The sequence below is a fragment of the Conger conger genome, chromosome 2 (genome assembly GCF_963514075.1).
Source record: "Conger conger chromosome 2, fConCon1.1, whole genome shotgun sequence".
Taxonomy (NCBI): domain Eukaryota; kingdom Metazoa; phylum Chordata; class Actinopteri; order Anguilliformes; family Congridae; genus Conger; species Conger conger.
The window spans coordinates 42,928,892-42,953,224 of NC_083761.1; the positions used below are offsets into that span (position 1 = coordinate 42,928,892).

At 41.6% G+C, this 24,333-nt stretch overlaps 1 protein-coding gene across 5 annotated transcripts in view; it reads left to right on the forward strand.

The window, feature by feature from the left end:
* ppp1r9ba (protein phosphatase 1, regulatory subunit 9Ba) overlaps nt 1–24,333 on the forward strand; it is a 49,696-nt gene that overhangs the window by 18,777 nt on the left and 6,586 nt on the right. For all 5 annotated transcript variants that reach the window (XM_061230164.1, XM_061230198.1, XM_061230180.1 and 2 more), the window contains exons 3-9: nt 13,560–13,692; nt 13,815–13,935; nt 15,222–15,326; nt 18,012–18,147; nt 21,577–21,720; nt 22,566–22,619; nt 23,092–23,321. In XM_061230164.1, the coding sequence (XP_061086148.1) occupies nt 13,560–13,692; nt 13,815–13,935; nt 15,222–15,326; nt 18,012–18,147; nt 21,577–21,720; nt 22,566–22,619; nt 23,092–23,321 (923 nt within the window). The remainder of the gene's footprint in view (nt 1–13,559; nt 13,693–13,814; nt 13,936–15,221; nt 15,327–18,011; nt 18,148–21,576; nt 21,721–22,565; nt 22,620–23,091; nt 23,322–24,333) is intronic.

The following is a 24,333-nucleotide window of genomic DNA, read 5'->3' on the forward strand; positions in this document are numbered from 1 at the left end:
TAAGGCAAGGAAAATGAAATGGGTCATATTTGAGTATAACATGAAGTGTAACCAACAATTAATCAGACAGTGATTAGATTTGGAACATATAGCCAACTGTGCTGTTAAAGAATTTAGTGCTAGCATTGTCGCGAAGACATATGTGACCTTTATTGGATCTTCCTGCATTGGCGCCACTGTTCTTGGCTTCCTCCAGCTCTGTGGGCAGAGCTCAGTCATTCCCTCTCTGTGAAGCCCTCGTATTTTATGGCAAACTGTTTCAGCAGCTGGCATTAAGACCCTATTTTTATTGCGTGTACGTGCATGCGTGCGTGTGTGAGTGAGAGAGAACTGTTGATAAGCCCCCTGGTTTATTTTTTTCCCTTAATCTGAGTGGTAGTATGCGGTTGGTGTTTGAAGTGCCAGTATTCGGTAGTGTCTTCTGATTGGTGCTGCTGTTCCTTTGGCCACTAGGTTTTGTGATGTCAAGTCAGCTCACTGGATCAGCAACAAAAATGACTATTTTGAGGTGGGGTAATATTGGAAGGCGCCATGGTGGGGTCTTTGTTGTGGTAGACTGCAGTAAGAGTGTGGCAGTTCGAGCTCTCTGGAGATGCATTTCTTTATGTAAATGTGGGAAGGGCTGAAGGACAAAGTGGGATGCATGCCATTTGAGCCTCTCTACCAAATCAGAATAAAGATGAAGACATAACCAATAAAAGTAAACACTCTGAGACGTTTTTACTGTAAGAATCATTGGTGTGCATTTCATGGCTGCCGAAGTAACACTTAACCTTCATTGTGTGTATTTACAAGAAATGTAAGACCCCTCAGGGTGGAGGAGATGATTGTGTCTGTGGACCTGTCATTCCATTCCACTCAAACGGATAAGCTACAGTTTAAAAATTCAAAGGAAAGGTTACAGTTTGCAGCCAGTAGCGGTTCCACTTGGCTGGCCACTGAAAGTTCTCCGTAAACACCCCTGGGGAAGGTTTCTCCTAGCTCATGCTAACTGTTAGCCACTAATCTGAACAAATAGGGACTTTGAAATCATTTCAAAACCATTGTTTCATTATGTGACTTGAACACACCTCACATTTCAGTCTCAAAAGGAAGCGGTGACCTTTTTTCTGGAAAGTTCAGCAACTTGTAATAAGAAATCCACAGTCTCACATGACTTCAAGAGCACCTGCATAATATTTGAAAAGTGCTTGGTTAAAACGGCATACACACATGGATGGCTCAGTGTGTTTAGGCATGATCCTTTTGCCCTTTCTGATAAAAAAGAAAGTTTAACCCTCATCATCCAAAACTAATTAAACAAGCTTATTGTGAGGGCACACAAGAAACTTGAAATAGTCCCCAGTTTAATAGTAACCAGTTCAAGTGGCTTGCAAGCATGCTGCTAAATTTTCATTGAAGTATATTTCCAATTATAGTACCCAGAGTCAATCAATCAATCAATCCAGATAGTTTTGCTGAGATTTGACTAATTGAGTAAATTTAACTTTTTAGATATAATGGACCTCTATGGACCTTTTTTCTGGTAATGAATCCGCCCAAAATTTACATTAGAAAAACTCAACTGCAACATAGCCTTCAAAATACACTCAGTGTGCACTTTATTAGGTATTTATTTGACTTATTTTTGAGGCTTATTAGTCTGCTGCTGTAGCCTGCTGACGGGCAGCCTGTAGCGTAGTGGTGAAGGTGCATGACTGGGACCCACATAGTCAGTGGTTCAATCCCCGGTGTAGCCACAATAAGATCCTATAAGGCCCTTAACCCTGCATTGCTCCAGGGTAGGATTGTCTCCTGCTTCAACTGTAAGTCACTTTAGATAAAAGTGTCTGCCAAATGACATGTAATGTAATGCCTATCCACTTAAGAGGTTGTTGTGACTTGTTGTGAGTTCAGAGATGCTCTGTTGTAATGTGTGGTTATTTGCGTTACTGTCACCTTCCTGTCAGCTTTGACCAGTCTGGCCATTCTCCTCTGATGTCTCTCATTAACAAGACATTTTTGCCTGCAGAACTGCTCCTCACTGGATTTTAGTTTTTTGCACCATTCTATGCAAACTCTAGAGACTGCTGTGTATGAAAATCCCGGGAGATCAGCAGGTTCTGAGATACTCAAACTACCCTGTCAATCATTCCAATGTCAAAGTTACATTTCTTCCCCATTCTGAAATTTGGTATGAAAAACCTCTTGACCATGTCTGCATGATTTTATGCATTCAGTTGCTGCCACATGATTAGCTGATTAAATATTTGCATTGACAAGCTGGTGTACCTAATAAATGTATAATGCCACAGTTACTCATGAACATGAACTAAAGCTCAAATGCTCAAAAGTGCATATTTTAATCCAGAACTAGTTTTTTGTTTTTTTTCCAGTCTCCTGCAAGCAGAAGTTGATCCGCCGAAGTACAGCAGTATTCTGATGTACTCGCTATTAACGTTAACATCTCTTGAGTGCCATTTTTTTATATTAACATATAGGGTGGCCTTTTCTGTGCCTGTGAAAACAGCTGGCTTGTAAATGTAAATGGCTATTCATATCCTAACATGTTTCACATGTCTACCAAAAATAGTCATAGCTTGGCGTCCTGAAACTGTCTGAACGTGGCTCCAGCAGCCCAGTAGTTGGACTTCTGGGACAGGGAAGAGGGACATCTTTGGGCAAGGTGGCTCTGCCCTACTTCCCTGGGCCTATGCTGCAGCCTGCTTCCATGCGCGATAGCTCTGGTCCGCACACATACTGCACACGCTGGCAGGGCACACTCTGGCGTCTACCCAGAGGGCCCCAAATTCATAGCAATTACCGTGCTATTGCTGCTACCGTAGCTCTAAGACATAGGCAGCTGTGTGGTTTCTGGGCCAGTTTTTCAGTTCAGGGCACAGGTAGGTTAGGCTTGCTGCTGTTAAACATTGGAGCTGGGTTACTCTCATAAGAAGTAATGCATGTATAGGAAAGAGAGAGACAGAATATAGTGTTTAGCAATGATACTGCTCATAAAATAGCTTTTAGCAACACTGAACAGAATAATACCAAAGATATATTGTACATACGCACAAATGGACAGTATAACTTTGCAATGAGGCTGACTGGCTGGGATCAAAGCATCCAGACTTCCTCCATCCCCCATTCACATACATCCACGGAAACATTATCCCTGATCCTGTCTAACTAGCCTCAGGGATTGCTCGTCTCTTCTGGACACAGCAGAGGATATTACTGGGATTGCTGCTTATCCATGTGATACTAGAGATTGTTCCCAGTATAGGAATCACAATAAATATCTTGAAGCGCCATATGCCATCTAGGACAATAACAAGTAATTCAGCAATTGTGACTTGAATTCAGAAAATGGCAAACATTTTACATTAAATATAATGAACGTTAGCGTACAGTGGGCTCCAGTATTGTTGGCGCCCATAATAAAAATGAAGCAAAAAAGGCTGCACAGTAAATACACAGATAATAATAATCTATGTTATGCTCAAACATATGGGAAAACAATATACTTTTATTTCAATACATTTCCTCTCATATTTCACTGTTTTCTATTAAGTAATTTCCCTAATAATTATTGTAAATACAATTTTAAAAGTGTAATTGTCAATAAACTTTTGTCAAATTTCAGTTTTACTTTATTTTAATTAATTGTCTAAATTAACTATATTGTGTCATTCCATCATTCCAACATATTATAGGAAAAGAGTTATGGCTGTCATCTTTCCCAGGGGTGTTTGCACACAGTTAATAATTATCAAACCTGTTTTGTGGGGAAATATATTTATTTGAAAAAAATTAAGACTTTGGTTGCTTCCATTGATTTATTAATAAAGCACACTACAAATAGTAAATAAAGCTGATGTCAATAGCTGTATAATTTTTTTTAGTTTACAGTATTTTTTCAGTGTTAGTATTATTGTAGGTCAAAAAGAATGGCATATTCAGAACTTTTGTGAAGGCATACAAATCAACTAAAGGCCACAATTGCTGTGGCACACCGATGTTTAATAGTGAAACTTCCTTTTCAGTGAATACACATAATTTTTTCATACAAAGAATTATGCTTGCTCAATATTTTCAGATGACGAGCCATGTCATGTGATGATGTTGTTGATATTTGAGTGTATACCCGCCTCCACAGCCTCTATAGAGAGCCATGGTTCACTGTGAGCCTTCTAACATTTGTGGCTAATGAGAGCAGGGAGTATATTTTGCATGAGTGACTTCCTGTTATCATGGTGCATTTCCTGTTTTATTCACCGCCTTCAGCTTAAAGTCATCTCAGCTTTTTGAACTGGCCTATGACTACATACCTCTTTAAGCTGTGTGTTGGTGAGGGCTCTTCAGCTCGTGTTTCATGGGGGCAGATTTTTCATGCATGCAGGCCAAACAATTTATACTTCCTATATATACAACAATATTTAGAGATGTTGTATATGTTAATGAGTATAGACACATTCTTAAAATATGCATGTTTTGATTACTGTTATGCTTAGCATACCTCCTCTGAATCGGACATTCAAACTGTGTTATGACTGGTCACTCTGTCATTATCCCGCTTATACAATGGCTTACCAAGAAAAAGCATTATTGTAATCAGAATATGCACTCCAATATATATGATTCTATTGCAATAAAGTTACTTAAATATTCCAGCAAATATGCTATAATCTATAATATTTAACAACAAGCATGTCTTTCTAGCCCCACTGAATCAGCTTAGAGCTAGGTTTATGCTAGGTTTGCAATCCCTGACGTTACCAGATATTCAGTTTGTTTTTAGGTCAAAATGGCCACACAGTTTGTCATCACAGACGGTCACAGTGATATTGTAACTGTAGCCTTCCCAGAGAGGACAAATTTCCACTTCCAATTTCGACCAATGCACATTCATTTAGAAGGGTCATTTGACCTTTTGCAGGTGCTAGGTACATCATAGCTGGTTATTTAGTGTGACATATAGGGTAATAATATTTATTTTCATGCCCATTATTATTCAGAGCTAGAATTTCCTTTTGCCTTAATGATGCAATTTTTTGTGTGCTGGGACTTTCTCATAGTGATTCACAAAATTTGTGAGATGAGAACATAATTATTTCTATCATATCTGACACTGTTACTGTGTTTATTGACACAATAGGCCCAACATTCTGACTTTATTATGATAAGAAAAACAGACTTGGGTATTGATATGCGTTGTTATGCATGCATGGATTTTCTATCCAACTAGTGGTGCTGCTGGGCCAAAACGCATTCTAAAAATAGATTCTTCCCCGGTCCAGAAATCAATTTGGAATCGATAGGTAATATTCCTAATAACGTAGCCTGACTATGCTAAACATGTCAGGTTTCTGTAATTGCAATACATAATGCTCCATACACCATACAAAATATATTTGTGTTGGCTATTTAACACAGCACCTAGCCTACTCTAAAAGATTCATATTTATCTATAGTAGCAATGCATCTTATGACCGTCCAGATGCTGGCATTGATACAGGACTGTTATTCGATTCACAGTTTTAAAAGGTTCTCCCACTTTTGGCCCCCAAGCCACTAGCTGAATAACTTGTTGTGAGCATCAGAACCAGTTTACAATCCGCTTATATTCCATTCAACCAATTGTGGATATTAATATTATTTCACATTGTGTCTGCAAGGGCATTGCATGCATCATAGATATACATTTTGGTGTGTGGGGGATGGTCCATGAATACTAATGGATGTATGTCCATATGTAACAGTATAGGAAATGTGCAAAAAATTGATTAAGGCTGGTTGTTCATTTAACAGGGAGACACTTGGAATGTATGCAGTAGTGAAAAATATATGGACAGTGGTGTGTAAAAATGTGGGCACCATTGGTCAAAAAGCCTTTTAAAATGTATATCTTGGTGAACAGAAGCGGACCTGACCTCTAAATGGTACAAAGTTGAAATTTCAAAATTTAAAGCAAAATTACTTTTTATTATATAATATAATATACTTTATAATAAAAAAGAACAAAAGGCACTGTGCAGTTTATATTCTCCTGATGCATTGTAGCCCTAGCAAGTCACCTAGAACTGAGCCTTAGTAATCATCTTTTTTAAAATAACAAATAATATCACATCAGGACTCCGCTGGAATAGGAATACTGGACCTAACTGACACTAAACTGATATGACTCCTTGTTTGTAACAGAACAAAGAAGTGAGTGTTATAGTGGGTTCCTATTGATATAAAAATAACTACATGTGGTATATGTAATTAACATTCAATGCCTATTACAACCCTGTTACAGTAGGGTCTTTGGTGTGGCAGTTCTGCTAACACATAGACCTGTTCTCCAAGACCCTGAATGCCAATGGAAGCCCCACATTACCCCACCACGAGAGGTTGTGACTTTGCTGCTCCTCAGATGGGTCAGCTTTAAGTGACGTTGAGCACTGCGACATCTACAGCTGCCCAGTTAATTGAGAATATCATTGTGTCACAGCATTGGCAGATCAGTGCAGCACGACTGTGATGGTGATTTATGCATCCTCTCTCACACTTTCGCACTGTAATGTCACTGTGTCCTTTTTTTCTGCCTGAGGGACAGAGCTGGCTCTGTGGCTGCCAGCTGCTAGCTTGTGTCATACGGCAACTGCACATTCTAACCACTCTGCCAAGTGTCTGCTTGTTGTGTAGTTCCCCACTGCGAGCCCATTTTAACCCATGATATACTGGATATAGTATGGAAGTACTACTGAGTGGCTTAACCCAGTATAACCCAGGATATGCAGTGGGCTCCTGAATTATTGGCACCCTGAATGAAAATAGAGAAAAAACCGAAGCAAGCTAGGGCAAAAGGAAGGATAAAGATAGCCTTGCTTTAACGTATGCTCACAGTTGTCTGTAGTGTAGTGTTTACAAAGCAAAATTGTAAGATGACCAGTTTTAAATTATGCTGCCACAATGTTTCACAACATCAGTCACATCTGTTGCCTTGTGTAGAGGTATCTAGGATACTCAAGCGAACTGAACAAGCTACAAAGCAAAGAATTATGTTTAACAAAATAATAAAACCTATTTTTGATATATTATGTCAAATTAGTAAATCCTGCTCAACAAGCTCCATTGCTGCCTTTCTCGCTCTTGGTCTCGGTCTGATGACAGGGCTTCTAGATGTGCTAGTTTCAGAAAGTCATGAGCAGGACAGAACATGCCTTTGATAGGCTGTGTCAGGGAGTGTGCTCTTCTGCGTGCTTGTCAGAGCAGTGTAACGATGACATCCAGATTATTGATGAGAAATTGCTTTCAGTGGCAGTGAGAATCTTGTAGCGGTGGCCCGCCCGCTACTGAATGAATGTAGCGGAAACACTGGAATGGTTGCAAACTGGCCATGAAGAGGATGCAAGTGTTCGTTCAACTAGTTTCAAGGTTTGAGGATCCTTGGTAGTTACTGTTAATTACAACTGGATCTCTTACATGTGCTAAGACTGTTCGGTTAATGAAAAGGAGCCAACTAGCGTTTGAACTGTGGGCCTCATGATCTGATAGCTGTCCCTGCTGAATGGTTTTGAAACAGCTGGGAGCTGGTTGACCAATTCAGACCAGTTCCATACTCAGCATAGTTTCACCAGCTCAAGCTATGTTTTGTTTTGACCAAAATCACATCAGGAATCCCAACTCAGAATCACATAATGATGTTGAATTCTGACTGATGACAATTTTAGAGGGAACACAGACAGGAACACAGAACGCACTCGGTCACAATCCCCACCTGCACCCGTCCTTTGCCTTCTTTCTTTTTTTTAAAAAATATGTGGTTTCTATAGTAACCGAGCCAGGACTGGTCAACAGAGCGTTGTGTGTCTGAGTGTTGTTTTCAGCTCCTGTAAGTGGCAGACCGCCAAACCAATATCGTCATAACCTGGGGCGAATAAGCATCGTGACCGATGATGCCACTCTGTCCAGCCGTCGGACCGAAACATGCTGAAGGGGGCAGCCGCACGGCTTCCTGGGATTACGACGAGAATTCTTGTGCCTGGTCGGTTGACACATCCCTCCCTGAGGCCAACCCGCGTCCACTAGGAAAGGGCAGGGACCGCGGTGAAATCGGCCTCACCACACCGGCTGCACGGTGCCTGTCAAGAGCCAGCCAGAGCAGGGCAGAAATGGGTTATGCATTAAAGGCAGTTTGTTTGTTTTTCTGTACGTACAGCCGCATTCCTCGGAGTCCGTTGCCGTTCTCGGGGAGGCGGCTTAAGGCGACTCTTAAGGCCCGGTTTCTGTGGAAACGCGGCCTTCAAACGCGGCACAGGCGGAGGCAGTAGGTTTTGTTGGACAGTAGGTCAGGCGGGGAGGGCAGGAGGGCTGGGGGGGAAGGGGGATCCCAAGCTGTCTGGCTCTCCTGTGACCTACTACTGCTCACAAGCAGAGCAACATCCCTTAATCCCCGTGTTTATCCCCAAAGCGGCAGACCCATGTGCTCAGACCCACCACATCTGGCCTGTGCCCATCTCCCAGCTCACTGAAAACTGGAGGCTGAAGTCTGCAGGGGGGTTGTAGAATGCGCGGGTTGCTGAAGCCACCTATATCAGTTGGGTTGTCCCAATTAAGGGCATGGTAGCCCTTCCCCTCCAAACAGATTTAATCTGGACTGTCCTCTTCTCACCATCAGGAGGAGAACAGTGCTGTGGCTTAGAGATTTGGGCATTACAGAATGTCCCAGCTAACAAAAAATGTTCTCGCACTGGAAAGTTTTGTCAATGTTGTAACATTGCCGCGATATTGAAGCTACATTGTGAGAATGTTTGTAGTTTTAGTTGGGGTGTAGGTTTGTCCATGGCTTTGTATACCCTCCTCAGGTAATGAAAATAGGGGTTTTCATCCTTTTCTGCTCCAGGGATCTCCAACCTGGCTCATCCCAGTGACCACCCCGCCCTCCATTAGAAAAAAGGGTTTGATTTTTTTCTTTACATTTAGAAGTATTTTTCCAAATCTATATAGAGCAATTGCACATCAAACATGTCCAGGGAACCCTACAGTACCTTCAAGGACCCCCAGGCATCTACAGACGTCCTGTAGGAAACCCAGGCTTTAGATGTAGTGGAGTCAAAGAAGGCGTGTTCATTCTCCTTGATGTATAACATTGAGAACATTGCTATTTGTGTTCAGATTTTCGAATCATTTAATGCCACTCAAAAGTGTATTTCGAAATAAGACCGCTGATGGTTGATGATCACATATCAATAATATCTGAGATTATCTGTGGAGACCACATTGATGGGGCAAATGAGTTGAACCCAGGTGACGGTCTGTCCTTCTCCTGCTCTCCTCCACACCTCCTGCTAATGATGCCCGGCTACCAGCTTAGGGCTTTAGTGTTGAACACTGATTGTGTCGTGAAGAAGCAGCCTATTCAAGAGGGAGAGGAGGAGTAATCTATGACTGAGTAATCTATGACTGCTGGCCCCTCTGTGACCCCCCCAGTCCTCAATCTGTCTCCCTTACTCCGAGTGACATCTGAAGTCCACTGCATCTCCAGACTCCATTAGCCACTATCCAAATCCCCCTAGCTGTAACACTTCACAGTCATGATGTATCCATGGGCAGTTGACAGCAGTTGTTGTTTTGAAATTAGATATTATTTTTTTAATGCATTGGTTAAAATTCTTTTTTACTCAATAACTTCTGTAAATGAATGAAAGAGGGTGTTGGATGTCCTTCAAGCTGTCCTATCAGACCGTCCTGCTTTTGAATCCTGGGCCAATCAGCATGGGTGCAGGCTTGCACCTCAGGATTACTGCTGTTGTGATCTGTGATTTAATGGCTTATTCTGACCTGACCTCTTGGTTTGCTCCATATGGCAGGATCTTTGGGTCAGATAGTACGCTGCCTCAACCAACACACAAACACACGCACACGCACACACACACACTTACGAACATGCACGCAGACATACATACACCCCAGTGTTTTATTTTATATTAAGCACCATTTTCTACCACATCTGCCCTTCACATTGTCACAGCCTATCTTTTGCTGCAAAGTGCTGACTGACTAGTTTTAGGCAGTTCGAGCAAATCCGTGGGGGTGGGACTTGAGGGTTTCAAAGGGGGTTAGTGATTGTTATGTACATCTGACAGCATTTGGAATTCAATCTGCTGCCAAATGCCCTCTTTACGATATCTCTGAATGTGTGCCTTTGAATCACACTTGGGAGATGTGCCTGCAGCACTGCAAAAACATTTTGGAGCATAAATAAAAAAACCGAAGCACTCCCAGTATAGCATTCGCCTCCTTCTGAAGGCCTGAAACACATTCACACCGCATTTAAAAGTCTCCTGAGACACAGTAAAGAGGAATCTGTTGTGGAGGTGGTTTAAGTTGTTCTCTGTGTCTCGGGCCATTGGATAAGAAGTCAGATTTGCTGATATTTGGGGACCAAATTAGGTAATTTAAGTTCCCTTAATGTTCATAACATTACTAGTGTTTTACCAAAGTGAACTAGCCCTTGGCGTGTAAGTGCAAACCCTGCTTTCTGGTCCTCTTGGTTGGCTTAACTGTACCAGACAAGATCAGCTGAGCACAGGATAGTATTTGTATCTGAAATAATTACGTATTTGAGCCAGGTCTGATAACCAGACTGACCCCTGGCACCTGCTTCAGTTTCTTCTGGCTCCCGGAAACCTGCACATTAAGGCACAGTTACTGAGACTTTCTCCCAACTAAATTACTTTTGCTCAGCGGTTTGAGGTTCATTTGATACCTTGGACCCTGATAATGTACTCTTTAACCACATGTGATTATTTTACTACAAATCTCAAATTGTGGAGTACAGAGGCAAATGAATAGATGATGGGCCTTTGTCCCAAACATTATGGAGGGCACTGTACATAGACCTACTGCATTTAATATACCAAGAGAGAAATTGTAGTCTATACATAATTTATATCAGTAGACCCTAGTGTAGCAATCTTTTTAACTACTGCCACATAAGTAACATGAAAAGATTGTTCAAGTCGCCATTCTTCTCATTACAGATGGGTGTAAGAAAAAGCACAAAAGACAGTACCCCATAGATCACAGTCTACCATGAGAATAGCCACAAACAATTAAAGGGAGGGAGATTAATTACCGAAACCTGTGTTGAGAAGGTGGGTGGAAAAAGGGTGAAATGTGGACCTGTCTGACCGGAAAATTGCAATAAGCTAAACCAAATTGGCAATGAGCATCTCACTCTTGACTGACACAGCCTGAGCAGCGGCCTTCCTCCCACTGGATCTGGATCATCAAATGTTAAATCAACAGCACGCCAGCGCGCAACACTGGAAATTGTACAACATGGTGGCGCTGGTAAACTTGACTTCCTTTGGCTTCAAAACACTTTTCACAAGCCCATGGATAGTCAGTGGATGACATAACAGGCACTTGGTCAATATTTTTCTAGAATCTATGGTTATTACTGGTTTTTAAGTGGTTACTGGTAGTGGGCCTGTTCTGTAGAACATGGCATGAAACGTAAAATGCCTGCCCTCTAACTGCAACCCATGGAACAAACTCACAACTGCCAAGCTGGGCAGTTGCTATGGAGATGGAGCCACATGACCTTCGGATACCATTCAAGCAAGCAAAGAACTGCTATTCGTTGTTTACATGCTGAGAAACAGAGGGAGAGGGAGATAAAGATGAAACTAGGCAGAATGCAAAAGAGAAAGGGTAAGTGAAAAAGAAGGGGAGACTGAGAGGGGTGAGTAGAGGGAATGGGAGAGGAAATTAGTAAGGGAGAGATGGACAAGAGAAATAAGGGTAAATATAGAGAGGAAATAGATAATTATGGGATTCTGTGGAACAGTGCAGAGGCACCGAGAAGGTCCCTATGGTGAAAAATGGAGGCTACTTGGCAGGGTTGAGAGGAATAGGAACTGAGAGTGATTGAAAGAGAGGAGTGGAGGATAAAAGGCAATAGGTCAAAAGGGGAGAAGGTGGCAAACATCCCTTTTATCTCATGTCTCCTTTAAGCAGTTTGAAATTGATACCTGTTCTCTGTTATCATCGGCTTCAAGACTGTACAGTGTTGCCTGATATAGTATCCTATACACCACTGTAAATTCTGCCAAGTGCATTATAGTAACAATAGCAGAGGTTGCTGTATTTATGGTTTCATTGCAGTTAAAACTTTGGGCCAGGCTATTGCCTTCCAGATAAAATAAGAAATCTAAAACAAACAATCTGGCAAACGTGTGGCATGTTTATCACAGATATGTTGTTGCCAGAAAATCCAGAATAGGGTCATTGTTTCCAAATGTGGGCCTCATATACACACACACACAAACACACATGCCCAACACACAGACACACACATAAGTGTGTTTGTAGTCTGTAGTTACTGTAAATGTCTGCATCTTCCGCTCCCTCACCCACAGTCTCCAAATAAGAGACAATTACCACAACCTGCTTGTACACACTAGCATTGTCTTGTCCCACCAAAAATAAACCGGCCCATCTCTGGACTAGCATACAGACTCATAATGTCTCCCTTGTATGCCATCTCATAATTAATGCCCACTGCTGAGGTAACCATTCTGCTTCTTTGGGGGCTGCAGTGGAAATTACTGTTATTCCTTCTTTTTCAGAAGTGATGGCATTTTATATTTGAAATGCCTGAGGACATGTGATTATCTTACGCTTGACGCAAGCAGGCATGCTGAAACAAACACCCTCAAAAGGTTTAGGCAAAGTCGACATAAACAACCCAGCACTACCCTGTTGTGTAATCATTTCACATATTTATATTTTCATTTTGACAAGCCTACAGTATATACGGGCCATTCGGTCTTCGATGGCTTGTAGGATCGCAGCTTATCCTGAGGTGTGTAGCGTGCTAGATATTTCCCGCTTAGACAGGAAACCTGCAACCATTAAAACAATTTCAAACAAATTGTGAATACCACTGAAATGAAATGCAGAGCCAGCTATTTGAGAATTAGATTTGGGAGGAAATAGGACATTCCCCGATGCCCATTACTCTCCTCACTATGGGGTGGAGTTATGCTGATCAGTATGGCTATTTGGCTGCTGTATATAATTCTATCCAGCCTAAATGGACTCCTGGCTGAGATGCCTTAATTCCTTATGTAGGGTGGTCTATACTGAGATCAAGGAGACTTATGTAGGGTGGCCAATCGCCGTTGGTGTGCAAGTATGTGTGTGGGTGCGTGTGTGTGTGAATAGGTGAATGAGAAGCATCAATTGTACAGAGCTTTGGATAAAGGCGCTATATAAATGCAGACCATTTACCACTACAGCCATTTGGGAATCTGGCAGTACTCAAATGTTTATCCGTGCATGTGATTAGATTGCTAAAAAAGTACTATTCAATGTAATCTGTAACATACTGTTAATATACCGTTACCTTGAATAAATGAATACTTAATCTCTTCTTGAGTTTTTCTTGCCTGATGCTATTAGAGTAGAATAATTGTACTCTCAAGCAGCCTTTTTACAGTCAGTGCAGAAATTGATTGTGAACGTGACATTGTGAAACAAAATGGTGGTCTGTTGCCTGCTTCATCCTCCTGTATCTCTTGCAGGTCTTCACAACCTACTCCAATGAGGACTACGACCGGCGCAATGACGACGTGGACCCTATGGCGGCCTCGGCCGAGTACGAGCTGGAGAAGAGGGTGGAGCGACTGGATCTTTTCCCTGTGGAACTGGAGAAAGGTATGGTCCTACCTACCCTGACCACCGCTCCGTGCCCCTGCATCGAATCAACCTGCCGCGCCTGATGTCCGTCAGCGATGTGTTTGTATACCAAGTTAGTTTTTTCTTTTTTCTTCGCTCAGACGGAGACGGCCTGGGGATCAGTATCATCGGAATGGGTGCCGGGGCGGACATGGGCCTGGAGAAGCTGGGCATCTTTGTGAAGACGGTTACTGATGGTGGGGCAGCACACAGGGATGGCAGGTATGGAAGGGGGGGGGGGGTACATTTTTGTTCCTCCCAAAAACATCATACCAGGGTCATTTCTCATCTAAGTTTGCATTAAAAATGCTTTTTTCTCAAGTAAGGTGTCAGACGGTTAGAAGGGTCAATATTACACTGTGGGTGTAGGTTTAATTCAGAGTGGGATCAAATTGTGTGTCTCCCTATGGTTTTTGCCACAGGACAATGTTAGCTAGGGGGTGTGACTTCTAAATGTTTAATTGCTAAATGTTAACAAAAAAAACTTGGAAACAAAGAAAATCCCCAAAATCCCCAAAAGGACTTTTTACAGAGTCCTTGTCTCGCTGTGATTGTCGCAGGCTTGCGTTTAAAAGTATTAGTGCTGATTTGGTGTTTTGAGAACTGAGAGAGATTGAGATATGGACATGGGAAAAATGTTCTTTAATCAGCTCTCAAGAGATAACACTCTTACGTGCGTGGTGACACTGAAACTGAGATTTCTCAAAATTATTTGTCAAGACCAGAAGAGAAAAAAGTGCCGTTTGGTCTCACTTTCAGAAAATAAAGTAAAATTTAAATTCTGCGACACTGAGCTAATGTACTTCAGTTGCACTGAAATGATGAAACACTCAACAGTGTCTGTGAATGATGAGTCGTGTAGCAGCCATTTTCAGCCCAACTGCTTCTAATTCTCAGCAAATGAGAGCTTTCACTTTTAAAAGGTGCTACAGATCTAGGAAATAAAATGTGACCAGCGGTATTCCTGTTCCTATTAAAGGAAAGATTTCTTGACTTACTCTTAGTTGAAATAGTATTCATTTAATATTTTATTTAATATTTTATTTTGTAGAATATATATCTTTTTTAAGATTCAGTAAACCCATCACCTTATTACTGTTGTAACATTTGAAGTTGTCCATTCTGTATTACCCATCATATAGCACTCTTTTAGGCCACAGCATTGGCTTTTGAAATCTGCCCTATGGCTTTGCATTTAAAAGCATATCTTTTGAAAGGCAATAGATTGGGTACTGTGTCTGTTTAAATTAAAATATGGCAATAACACCCCCGCCCCCCCCCCCCACGCATATTGGTGACTCTTCATGCCACTGGCTTGTGAAAACAGTAGTGTATTTGCTGCATACTCGGTGAATGAGTGAGTGAGTTGAGCGAGTGAGTGAGTTGAGTGAGTTAGTGAAGAAGTGAGTGAGAGTGAGTCAGTTGAGTGAGTTTGTGAGTGAATAAGAGAGAGCGAGGAAGAATGCTAAAGAGGGAGAGAGAGTAAGCTTCTTCACCGTATCTTCCAGGATTCAGGTGAATGACCTGATCGTGGAGGTGGATGGCACCAGTTTGGTTGGGGTGACCCAAAGCTTTGCCGCATCAGTCCTGAGGAACACCACAGGACAAGTCCGGTGAGGCCACTCTTTTACCATGCAGTGTCATAAGGTCATCACCCACCACATTGCCCACATTCTGCCCCTCATTAATTTCACATAAGAGCATCTGCTTAATGACTGCAATATAATGTAGGCATTTACCATATTTAACATTTAGTTAAAGAGTTGATGATCCCTGGGCCTTCAAGATATGACACTTACTGGAATCGGTAAACCTATGAATTTTGGGAAAGGGATGCCAATACCGCCAAAAATCTTCACTGGTTGTTTGCATCAAAACTCACAAAACATTTCCACTCCCGAGGTGTGGGTGTGGTCCCTGCATTGCACCACTGGTTCTTTGCATTAAAACTTGGGAACCAAAAGTTATTTTATGTGAACACCAGCCAGAATGAAAGCTTTAAAAATGGCATAGAAACTGCAGCCAGATGTCTCGCTCCCGCTAGACACTCTTCAAGTCTTATCTATGTGATCACTCTACTACTTGGAACTGTACTTTCCTCTAGTGTCTTCAATGCACTTGTCCCTGGTTCTGACTTGCACTGTATTGTACGATGCTCTGGATGAAAATGTCTGTTAAATGCCTATAATGTAATGTAATATAATGTAATGTAATGGTGTCCGCTCATCCCCCAGCCCTCTTATTTGTCGTCCTGCACTCATTCATTATTAAGCGGCCGACAGTCAGCAGTATTGGTGTAATTGTAAATGTTATTGGACGCGTCTCTGATCACAGACCTCCCTGGCCCCCAGGGAGACTGATAGCTCCTGTATAATAGATGAACTCTGGCATGGCAGGGCAAGGGGGAGCCATGTCTATTAATAAAACCCCATCGGTGATGGCAGAGATGTTTATATCACTGGGCATTTTGTAAAGTAATAGTAAGTAGTCGATAAAATGATGAATGTGTATCTTGGAATGAGTCAGCAGTTTTAGGAAGATATTAAATTGACATTAAGTATTGCTTACCATGTAGAATAATGGGGGGGGGGGTGTATAAGCATAACTGTACCTTTTTCAGAGTGGTTTTATACTTAAAATGCCATGATTTATAAGTCTATAAACATCTCTCAAGTACAACTTTCTGGCTTTCGTAAGAGTTAAGGTGATATATTCTCTGCTCACGAACCCGCTGAACAAATTCAGCATTCTCCGGGAGCAGGGAGGATTGTCTTATTTTTAAATTGAGTAATTAGCATCACTCCATTCAAAAGCACCAGCATGGCATTTCCTCATGCTAATTTCTTCCCTCACACCCAGGATGAGTCACATAACTTTATCCACCCATTAAGGACACCCCCATAAAGGACCAAATAGCCACAGAGAAACTGCGCTGTGGCTCCTGTATATGCTGGTTTTTGTTGCAACCACAATTGCGTTCCCAGAATTTTAACACGCGGTTAATTTTAATTAGGTGCTTTTCATATGCTGAGGGTTTATTTACCCCCTTAGCCACATTATATCAGGAATAACTATGCATGCTATGAAGAATAAAATTTCCTTGTTCATGTTGTGCTTATTATGCTATATTGCAAAGCTAACAATTGCATATAAAGAGGTTAATTATCCTTAACTGATAGAATTAGAGGACTGAACTGAATCAACGCATGGCCTCTAAAACTAACCATCTGGACGCTAATGAAGAATTCAAAGACCGAGCAAATCATAATGAGCCAAACCTACGCTGTTAATAAGTTAAAAATTATTAACACATCTTCAGCCTAATTAGGAGCCTATTGATTCAACTCAGTCTTTAATTTGATGATGCAATTTAGCACAATATGAATTTTATTCTTCATGTTGTGCATGAAGCTATTTCTGGCATACTCTGATCCCGATAAAACATGATAATCACCTAAGTAAGAAAAATTCAGGTATGTAAGTACGGTTGGAACGAAAATCTGCATATACAGGAGGGCCCCTGGACCAAGGCATTGCCCCAGTCCCCCTCTTCCATCCAACAAGCCCGTACAAGGGAAGTAATTATTCTGGATTCTGTGCTCTGTTGATCTTGCCTGGTGCAATTGAGCCAACTAAGAGGACCAGAAGGGGTTTGTACTTTTTGAGAGTATTACATAGGTTCCAATACACTTGATGAGCTCAGTAAAGTAGAAAACTGCTAGAATCCAAAACAATGATGTATTTAAGCCAGGTCTGGTCAGTGATAAGCTCTGCACCATTGTCTAGATGCAGAAAGTGTCCACAATATTTTTGGAGAGTGTGTATCTGTACTGTGTGTGTATAAAATACTTCAGACACCATTAGAACTCCTGCAGATTTCTGCTGCTTTTTAAAATAAACATTCCTCATCAATACCGAGAAGACCATTCTCGCCTTCGTGGACCAAACTCACATTTTTATTGGAGTTCTGTCCCATTGGTTTTTGTCTTGGGGTAATTTATTCTGTGAAAACATTTCTGCATTAGCAGTTAAGTACCATTCTTAAGAACAATTCAAGATTCCCAACTCCCAGATTCTGACTGCTTTTACACTGTGATATTTGGAGTTAGCTAGAGTGGAAGTATACGTTTTACACAGAATTACTCTTGGAGAAGAGCTGGATCTGCTCTCTGGGCTGTGACCTCCTGAGGGCCCTCCTACCCACCATATTGCTGATTGGATTTGAAGTTCACCCCGCACGGTGATACTCCTGGGCCAGCGTGACCACGTCATCAGTTGGCGTTCTTCTGTGTCTGCAGGTTTATGATTGGACGGGAGAAGCCTGGCGAGCAAAGCGAAGTGGCCCAGCTGATCCAGCAGACTCTGGAGCAGGAGCGGTGGCAGCGGGAGATGATGGAGCAGCGCTACGCTCAGTATGTGGAGGATGAAGATGAGGTCAGTGTGCAGTCTGGCGTCACACAATTTCTCATTCAGCATTGTTTCAAAGAGCTCGGTCTCAGCTCTCTTTGTGTTGTGCACTACATTATATTACATGACATTGCATTAGATTACAGTCATTTAGCAGACACTCTTATACATACAATGAAGTGCAAATCACTACCAGGGACAAGTGCGCGGAAAACCCTAGTACGGTTCCAAGTGCTAGAGTGATCAACTGAAACTTGAACCCTTGTAGAATAATTAGTTAACTGTCCAAGTAGCAATATCACAGTTGGTAGCTAGAACATCACGGATGTTAAAATAATTAAACGCAAGTGCGACCATTACATATAGCATACAACTCCTCACACGACATCTTCTGCCACTCGCCCTCCGTTGGTTCCCTCTGTCAAATAACATCTACAACAGGGATCATCAACTCTGGCCTTCAAATCCAAATCCAGGCCTGGTTTTCTTTTCTGCCGGGTAATTAGTGCTCTTTATTGGCCAGACTGAGGACCATCAATTGCTGATCCCTGATCTTGCGAATGTCTTCATCATTGTCCTGGGTAGGCCACATTTGACAAAAAGCTTATGTCCATATTTTGGATCTTGTCCCTGATCACTGAAACAGGCACCCTGCTATGGAAGGATAGAGGTTAGAAGTAGACCAACACAACAAAACTTTGGACCATTTGGTTGTACGGGAGCCATTCTTGGTATGACCAGTGGTTTCTCAAACATTTGGTTGTCCTGACCAAAAAGCAGGTTTCCACACTTGTGGACCCTCCTTCAGCAGATTCTGCTCCATTGTCACCTTGGACATCATGCCACTGGCAGATATCACAGTCAGGACCCCCTGCCTGGTCAGGAACATCCAGCAGGGTTAATTCCTCGCGTGTGCCGTTTAATTCCTGACTTCACATAAAATCCCTCGATCCTCAAATCAGTCGCAATTAATTGAATCATTTGACAAGAGGTCTCAAACTAGAGCTAGAACATTTGTTGGTATTTGTGGTTTTCTGATTTCAAAAACAAGCCAGACTCCTGTGGTCTCACTGTTCAGTGAGTTAAGTTAAGCATTCAAGTGCTGAAATGCACCAAAAACTAGCAGACACTGCAGCCTTCCAGGATTTGAGTTTGAGATCCCTGCATTACATCAAACCAGACTGCGCAGAACAGAGTCCATCAACTTTCACCTTGAATCGATGAAAAAATGGACTAGTGCATTTTTGCATGTTTGTGTTGATTGGTGTGGCTCTGATATTTTTGCGAGCAGATGTGAAGTGAAGCAGAGAGATGGTAGCAGGATGTGAAGAGGGCTGGCGTGGGGGTGTTGCAGTGTGTGACTGACACACCATTCATTGAAGATTGTACTCAGCAATCGTGCCCTCCTCATTTCCTGTCAAACTAAGCTTACTGAGGCTGGTTTCTACCTACATGGTGATTTGATCTCTGTGTGTGTCTTTGGGAGGGTGTTTGTGTGTGTGTGTTGGGGGTTGTGTTTGTGTGTGTCTTAGGGGGGGTGTTTGCATGTGTGGTGGTAGTAGAGGAGGCAGGTACTCAGACCAGGCTCTTCTGTCAGGAAGCACAAGCCTTTTTGAGAACAGAAGGCCTCTGATCCATTTGAAAAGGAGGGGTAACATGCAATGACTCTGGAGGAAGGTAGATAGTTTTTTAGGAAGGTTTCTTAACAAGATCTTGTGATAAGGGATTACTAATGGAGATGAGGCTTGATATATTTAACATGTCTTGTGCAAATTGAAACTTTGATTGAGTCTAACCCCCACTCTGCCACACAGTTACAGTTTTTTTTGCTAACAAGCAAAACTGAGTTGACTTTTTCAAAACTTTTTGTATGACTCTCAGCACTGACATGCAGCTTGGCACAAGAGTTCATTTCATGTTTAAAATGCACCAATACTACCAATATGACCAATACTGCCAAAACACTGCAAACATGTCTCTAAATAAATTAGTTCACAAACACCAGCACTAGTTGTCCTCAAACAAGAATACACTTAACAACTGGTGGCATTACAGACACTATTTCTGTGAATCTTTGAAGTAGTATACAATTGTGTGCTCTGTAGTTTTTCTTTTCTTTTTGTAATTAGATAAAGTATTACTTTGTGTCTTCATCTTTCACCCACTTTTGTATTTCTTCCTGGGTCCATCTTGAACAAAATCATTCTAAAGATGAAATGGAAATTTCCTCAACCTATGGGTCAGTATCCAACTGAATCAGGTGTGATTATTCTGTTCTATTAAATAATTTACAATCAGAAGCACAACTTCAATCTATCAGCGCTTTGTTTCTATAACTATTATGACAACTTTTTGGGGGGTTTTCCATGCATTTCAGGATAGCATTTGTGGCTTAGTAAATTGCTATCCACTTAGACTCAAGTTCAAAACATAGAGACTATCTGTTTTGAAATAGTGTATGCAAACATTTGCAAATTGGGCTGTAGAAATCTACTGTTGTTTTTTTGGTGGTTGAGCCTGTCTGAGAAATTAGTTAAAGATTTTTTAAACTGTGTCCATTAAACGCCATTTTTTGTCCAAGCACTGGAAATATTATTCATAGTTTGGTCCACATAGAGCGCTGTGTGAACAGTTCTAAAAAAATACTTTTTGGTATCTAAAAATTATTGTTAGTAATAAAACTGTAATATAATCTGTCGGTCCAATGTGAAATACAACATTGTATAAATATAAAATGGTGGTAGACCCACAATGTAGTTTTTTTTCCCCCGGGGGTGTTTTGAAGGACGTTTTTTTAATTAATTGTTTTTATTTCACTGATAAATTGCACCATCTAGAGGCTGTCCTTCTACAATGCAAGAACTTGACAAAAGACGATTTAAAGAAAATTGGTACATCTTCTGGATAAGGACTGGAAGATCTGATCAAATCCCTCTGGAACTGGCTCTGTGGTTCCACTGTGTAATGGGGTGAGCAGTTATCGATCCCAGGCAGCTCTGCCAAATGGATACTGGCAGCTCATTAGGCCGGAGGGAACAGGACATTTGGCTCGGACCCATTCTTCACAAACTGGGATTTGTCAATTATAGCTTGGCAGCTGACAGGATGTTTCCTGCCAGTCAGCTGGCTTGGAATCTCACATCTGTCGGCCTGTGGTTGTGTGTAGATGGTGACTATATCTACTGCAGTGAAAGGAGCCTGAAGAGTAGAACGATCACATGCAATTGCTGCTTGCAAGGAACTAATGACTAAATGACTAATGGCACAGACAAAGAATGTCACTACAGGAGTGACATCCTTTGTCAGGATGCACACACACACACAGCCATGGCAAATGGATCGACACTTATATCAGAACAATGTCTGAATTTTTGGTTTATTGATGACATCAAGTAAGTCTGCACATTTTTTGGCAGTTGTCCATCACCCTGATCACGCTCCGTATGTCACCCTTAGACTGGCGAGTTCGCCACTGACGAGGAGGAGGAGATGAGTCCCATGTTCCCCAATGCCATCGAGGTCTTTGACCTGGCTGAGAATGAGGACATGCTTTCCCCCGTTGAAATGGATCCCGAGAAGCTGGCTCACAAGTTCAAAGAGGTAAGAGAAGGAGTAGGGGAGGGAGTATTTTAAGGCTAGCTTCTTTTCTTAAATATTTAGTTGAATATGGATATCCAGCAGTCACTATGATCCTGCAGGTTGTGTATGGTGTTAGCATGGTGATACTCAAAGAGCAATGGCCACCCTTAGTAGCTGTTCTTGTATTAACTGGTCGCTAGCAGACTATTTACTATTTGAAGGATGAATGTGTCCTTTATTAACTATAAGAAGGATGCTAATGCTGAAAAGAACCTCCGAGCCACCGAAAAATATGATGCGGGATCTATCATATTATGGGATTGTTTTGGATCTACTGGTCCTGCAGCTCTTGTTAGTGCTTGTCAGTAGAACTATGAACTGAAGTAAATAGCAAGATATTTTGACCAAGAATCTCGTCCCTCTGCCAAGAAGCTAAAACTTGATCCTAAGCAAACCTCAAAAGCGACCAAAAAATGGATAACTGACCACAGAATGACTGGTTTACACTCACTAGAATTGAATCTGATCAACAGTTTGTGGTTTGAATTGAAGGCAATTGAAATGCACACTCTGGATGATCCTGAATTATTAGTTCTATTATTTGTTTTACAGTCTTTTTTCTTCATATTTATCAAGAATGTAAACAAATTTGGAGGGCAAATTAAATTTGCATCAGTGCATCAGAAACAATCTGAAGAAACAAAAGCCTAGTTCCCTTGAACAAAGGTTGGGCTAGGGCCCACTTTCATCTTTACATACACACACTCAATTTTAATCACATCATTCAGCATATACTTTGTATGGATTCCTGTGTACAGTATCTGGGTATTGTTGTGTTGTATTTGAGGTGTATATTCTCTGCCCAGCTCCAGATTAAGCATGCTGTAACCGAGGCCGAGATCCAGCAGCTGAAACGGAAGGTAGGGCTGATGCTGTATGTCAGGTGTTTTTACAGGGTGTTTGCCCAATGGCTGCTGTGAGGTGAGTTGAAGTTGAGCTCTCTGGGAATTGGTTCAAAGAGGCAATGTCCAAATTGAGATGGTGAACATCACAAAATATGAAGAAGCAGTCTGTTCCTGTGCTATGATTTGAATGATATGAATTTTTAAGTGCCGGTAATGCATCATTCTCTAAACAGTAGAACATAAAACAGTAGAACCCAAATTTATTTTCTTTATTGTTAAAAATAATTGTCACAAACATTTCAAATGAAAATGTTATTTTCACATTTTAACATGTTTTATTATAACATTATTTTTTATTATAAATATTGTGTGTGTTTCAATGCGTGTTGACCCCTGTACTTGGGGGACTGTGGAATGGGCTGTAATAGTGTTGACCATTACTGAAACTGACTGAATAATGGCTGTTACTGCCTGTCCGTCTGCACAGCTGACGCATGCAGAGCAGGACAAGATGCGCTGGCGCATGGAGAAGGCCCAGCTGGAACAGAGTGTGCAGGAGAACAAGGAGCGGATGGAGAAGTTAGAGGGCTACTGGATGGAGGCACAGAATCTGTGTCAAGCTGTAGACGAGCACCTCAAAGATACACAGGCCCAGTACCAGACTCTGGAGAGAAAGTACAGCAAGGCCAAACGGCTCATCAAGGAGTACCAACAGAAGTAAGGGCCCATGGAATTCTGGGACTTGCAGTTGTGCATTAGCCTGAGAGAGGGAGTTCTATTCAGCTCAGTAAGAATTATCAGAATTGGTATTCCCTCTCACAACACATGCTTATTGAATAGGGTTTCATGGAAAACTAATAAGCTTACTGTGACTGGTTTATACAAAAATGTCAATCATTTGAGCAGCTCTAGCAGCGTTGTTGCAGTGTATTCTGTGACTTGAAGTGATGAGATCTTATGGTCATCATTGGAACCACTCATGGGAAATGATCTCCAATTTTTTATTAGCACCTATAATTTACTTTAAAGGCACACTATGCAGGAATTTATTTATTCGATTCACTCTTGTAGTATATGAAGTATATGCCCGATTCTCAACCCCGCCTCTCCGTTGCAGATGACCCTGTGCCGTGATAGCAATGAGCTGAGAAACCGTGGTCTAATATGATTCGTAAGACATAAGCTTTCCTTGCTGAAAAAAAAAACAGCTCAATCTAGGTTTTGAAACGGCTGGTTGCTGGTTGACCAGTTAGACCAGCTCCATACTCAACATGGATTGACCAGCTCAAGCTATGTTTTTGCTAGTAGCTGGTATTTCTGGCTGGTCATGGCTGGGTTTTACACCAGGATTAGTAGTTGCTTTCCACACAGGTCATTTACCTAGCTATTTAACTGACATTACTTGTGTTTGTATTTAGTTAGCTTACTTTAGCTAAAATTGGTGATGCTAGCCACTGATGCTAATGCTAGCACCAGCAGATTTCAGTCTTCTCTCTAGCCTACCTGCACAATTATGTAACATAAACATGCATACTCACAAATGCATCAATTCATTGTTGCTTTTATTTTCATCAGACATCTCAAGTCTTCTGAAAGTCTGGGAGTGTTTTGGATTTAGGTTTGAGCTCCCTGCCCAGGAGCTGGTAGAAATATGCTGGTAGAATCTCCCGAAAATATAAGCAGTGACATTTTTACTGTGCAGTGGGACCCAGCTATCACGGTCGGCCAG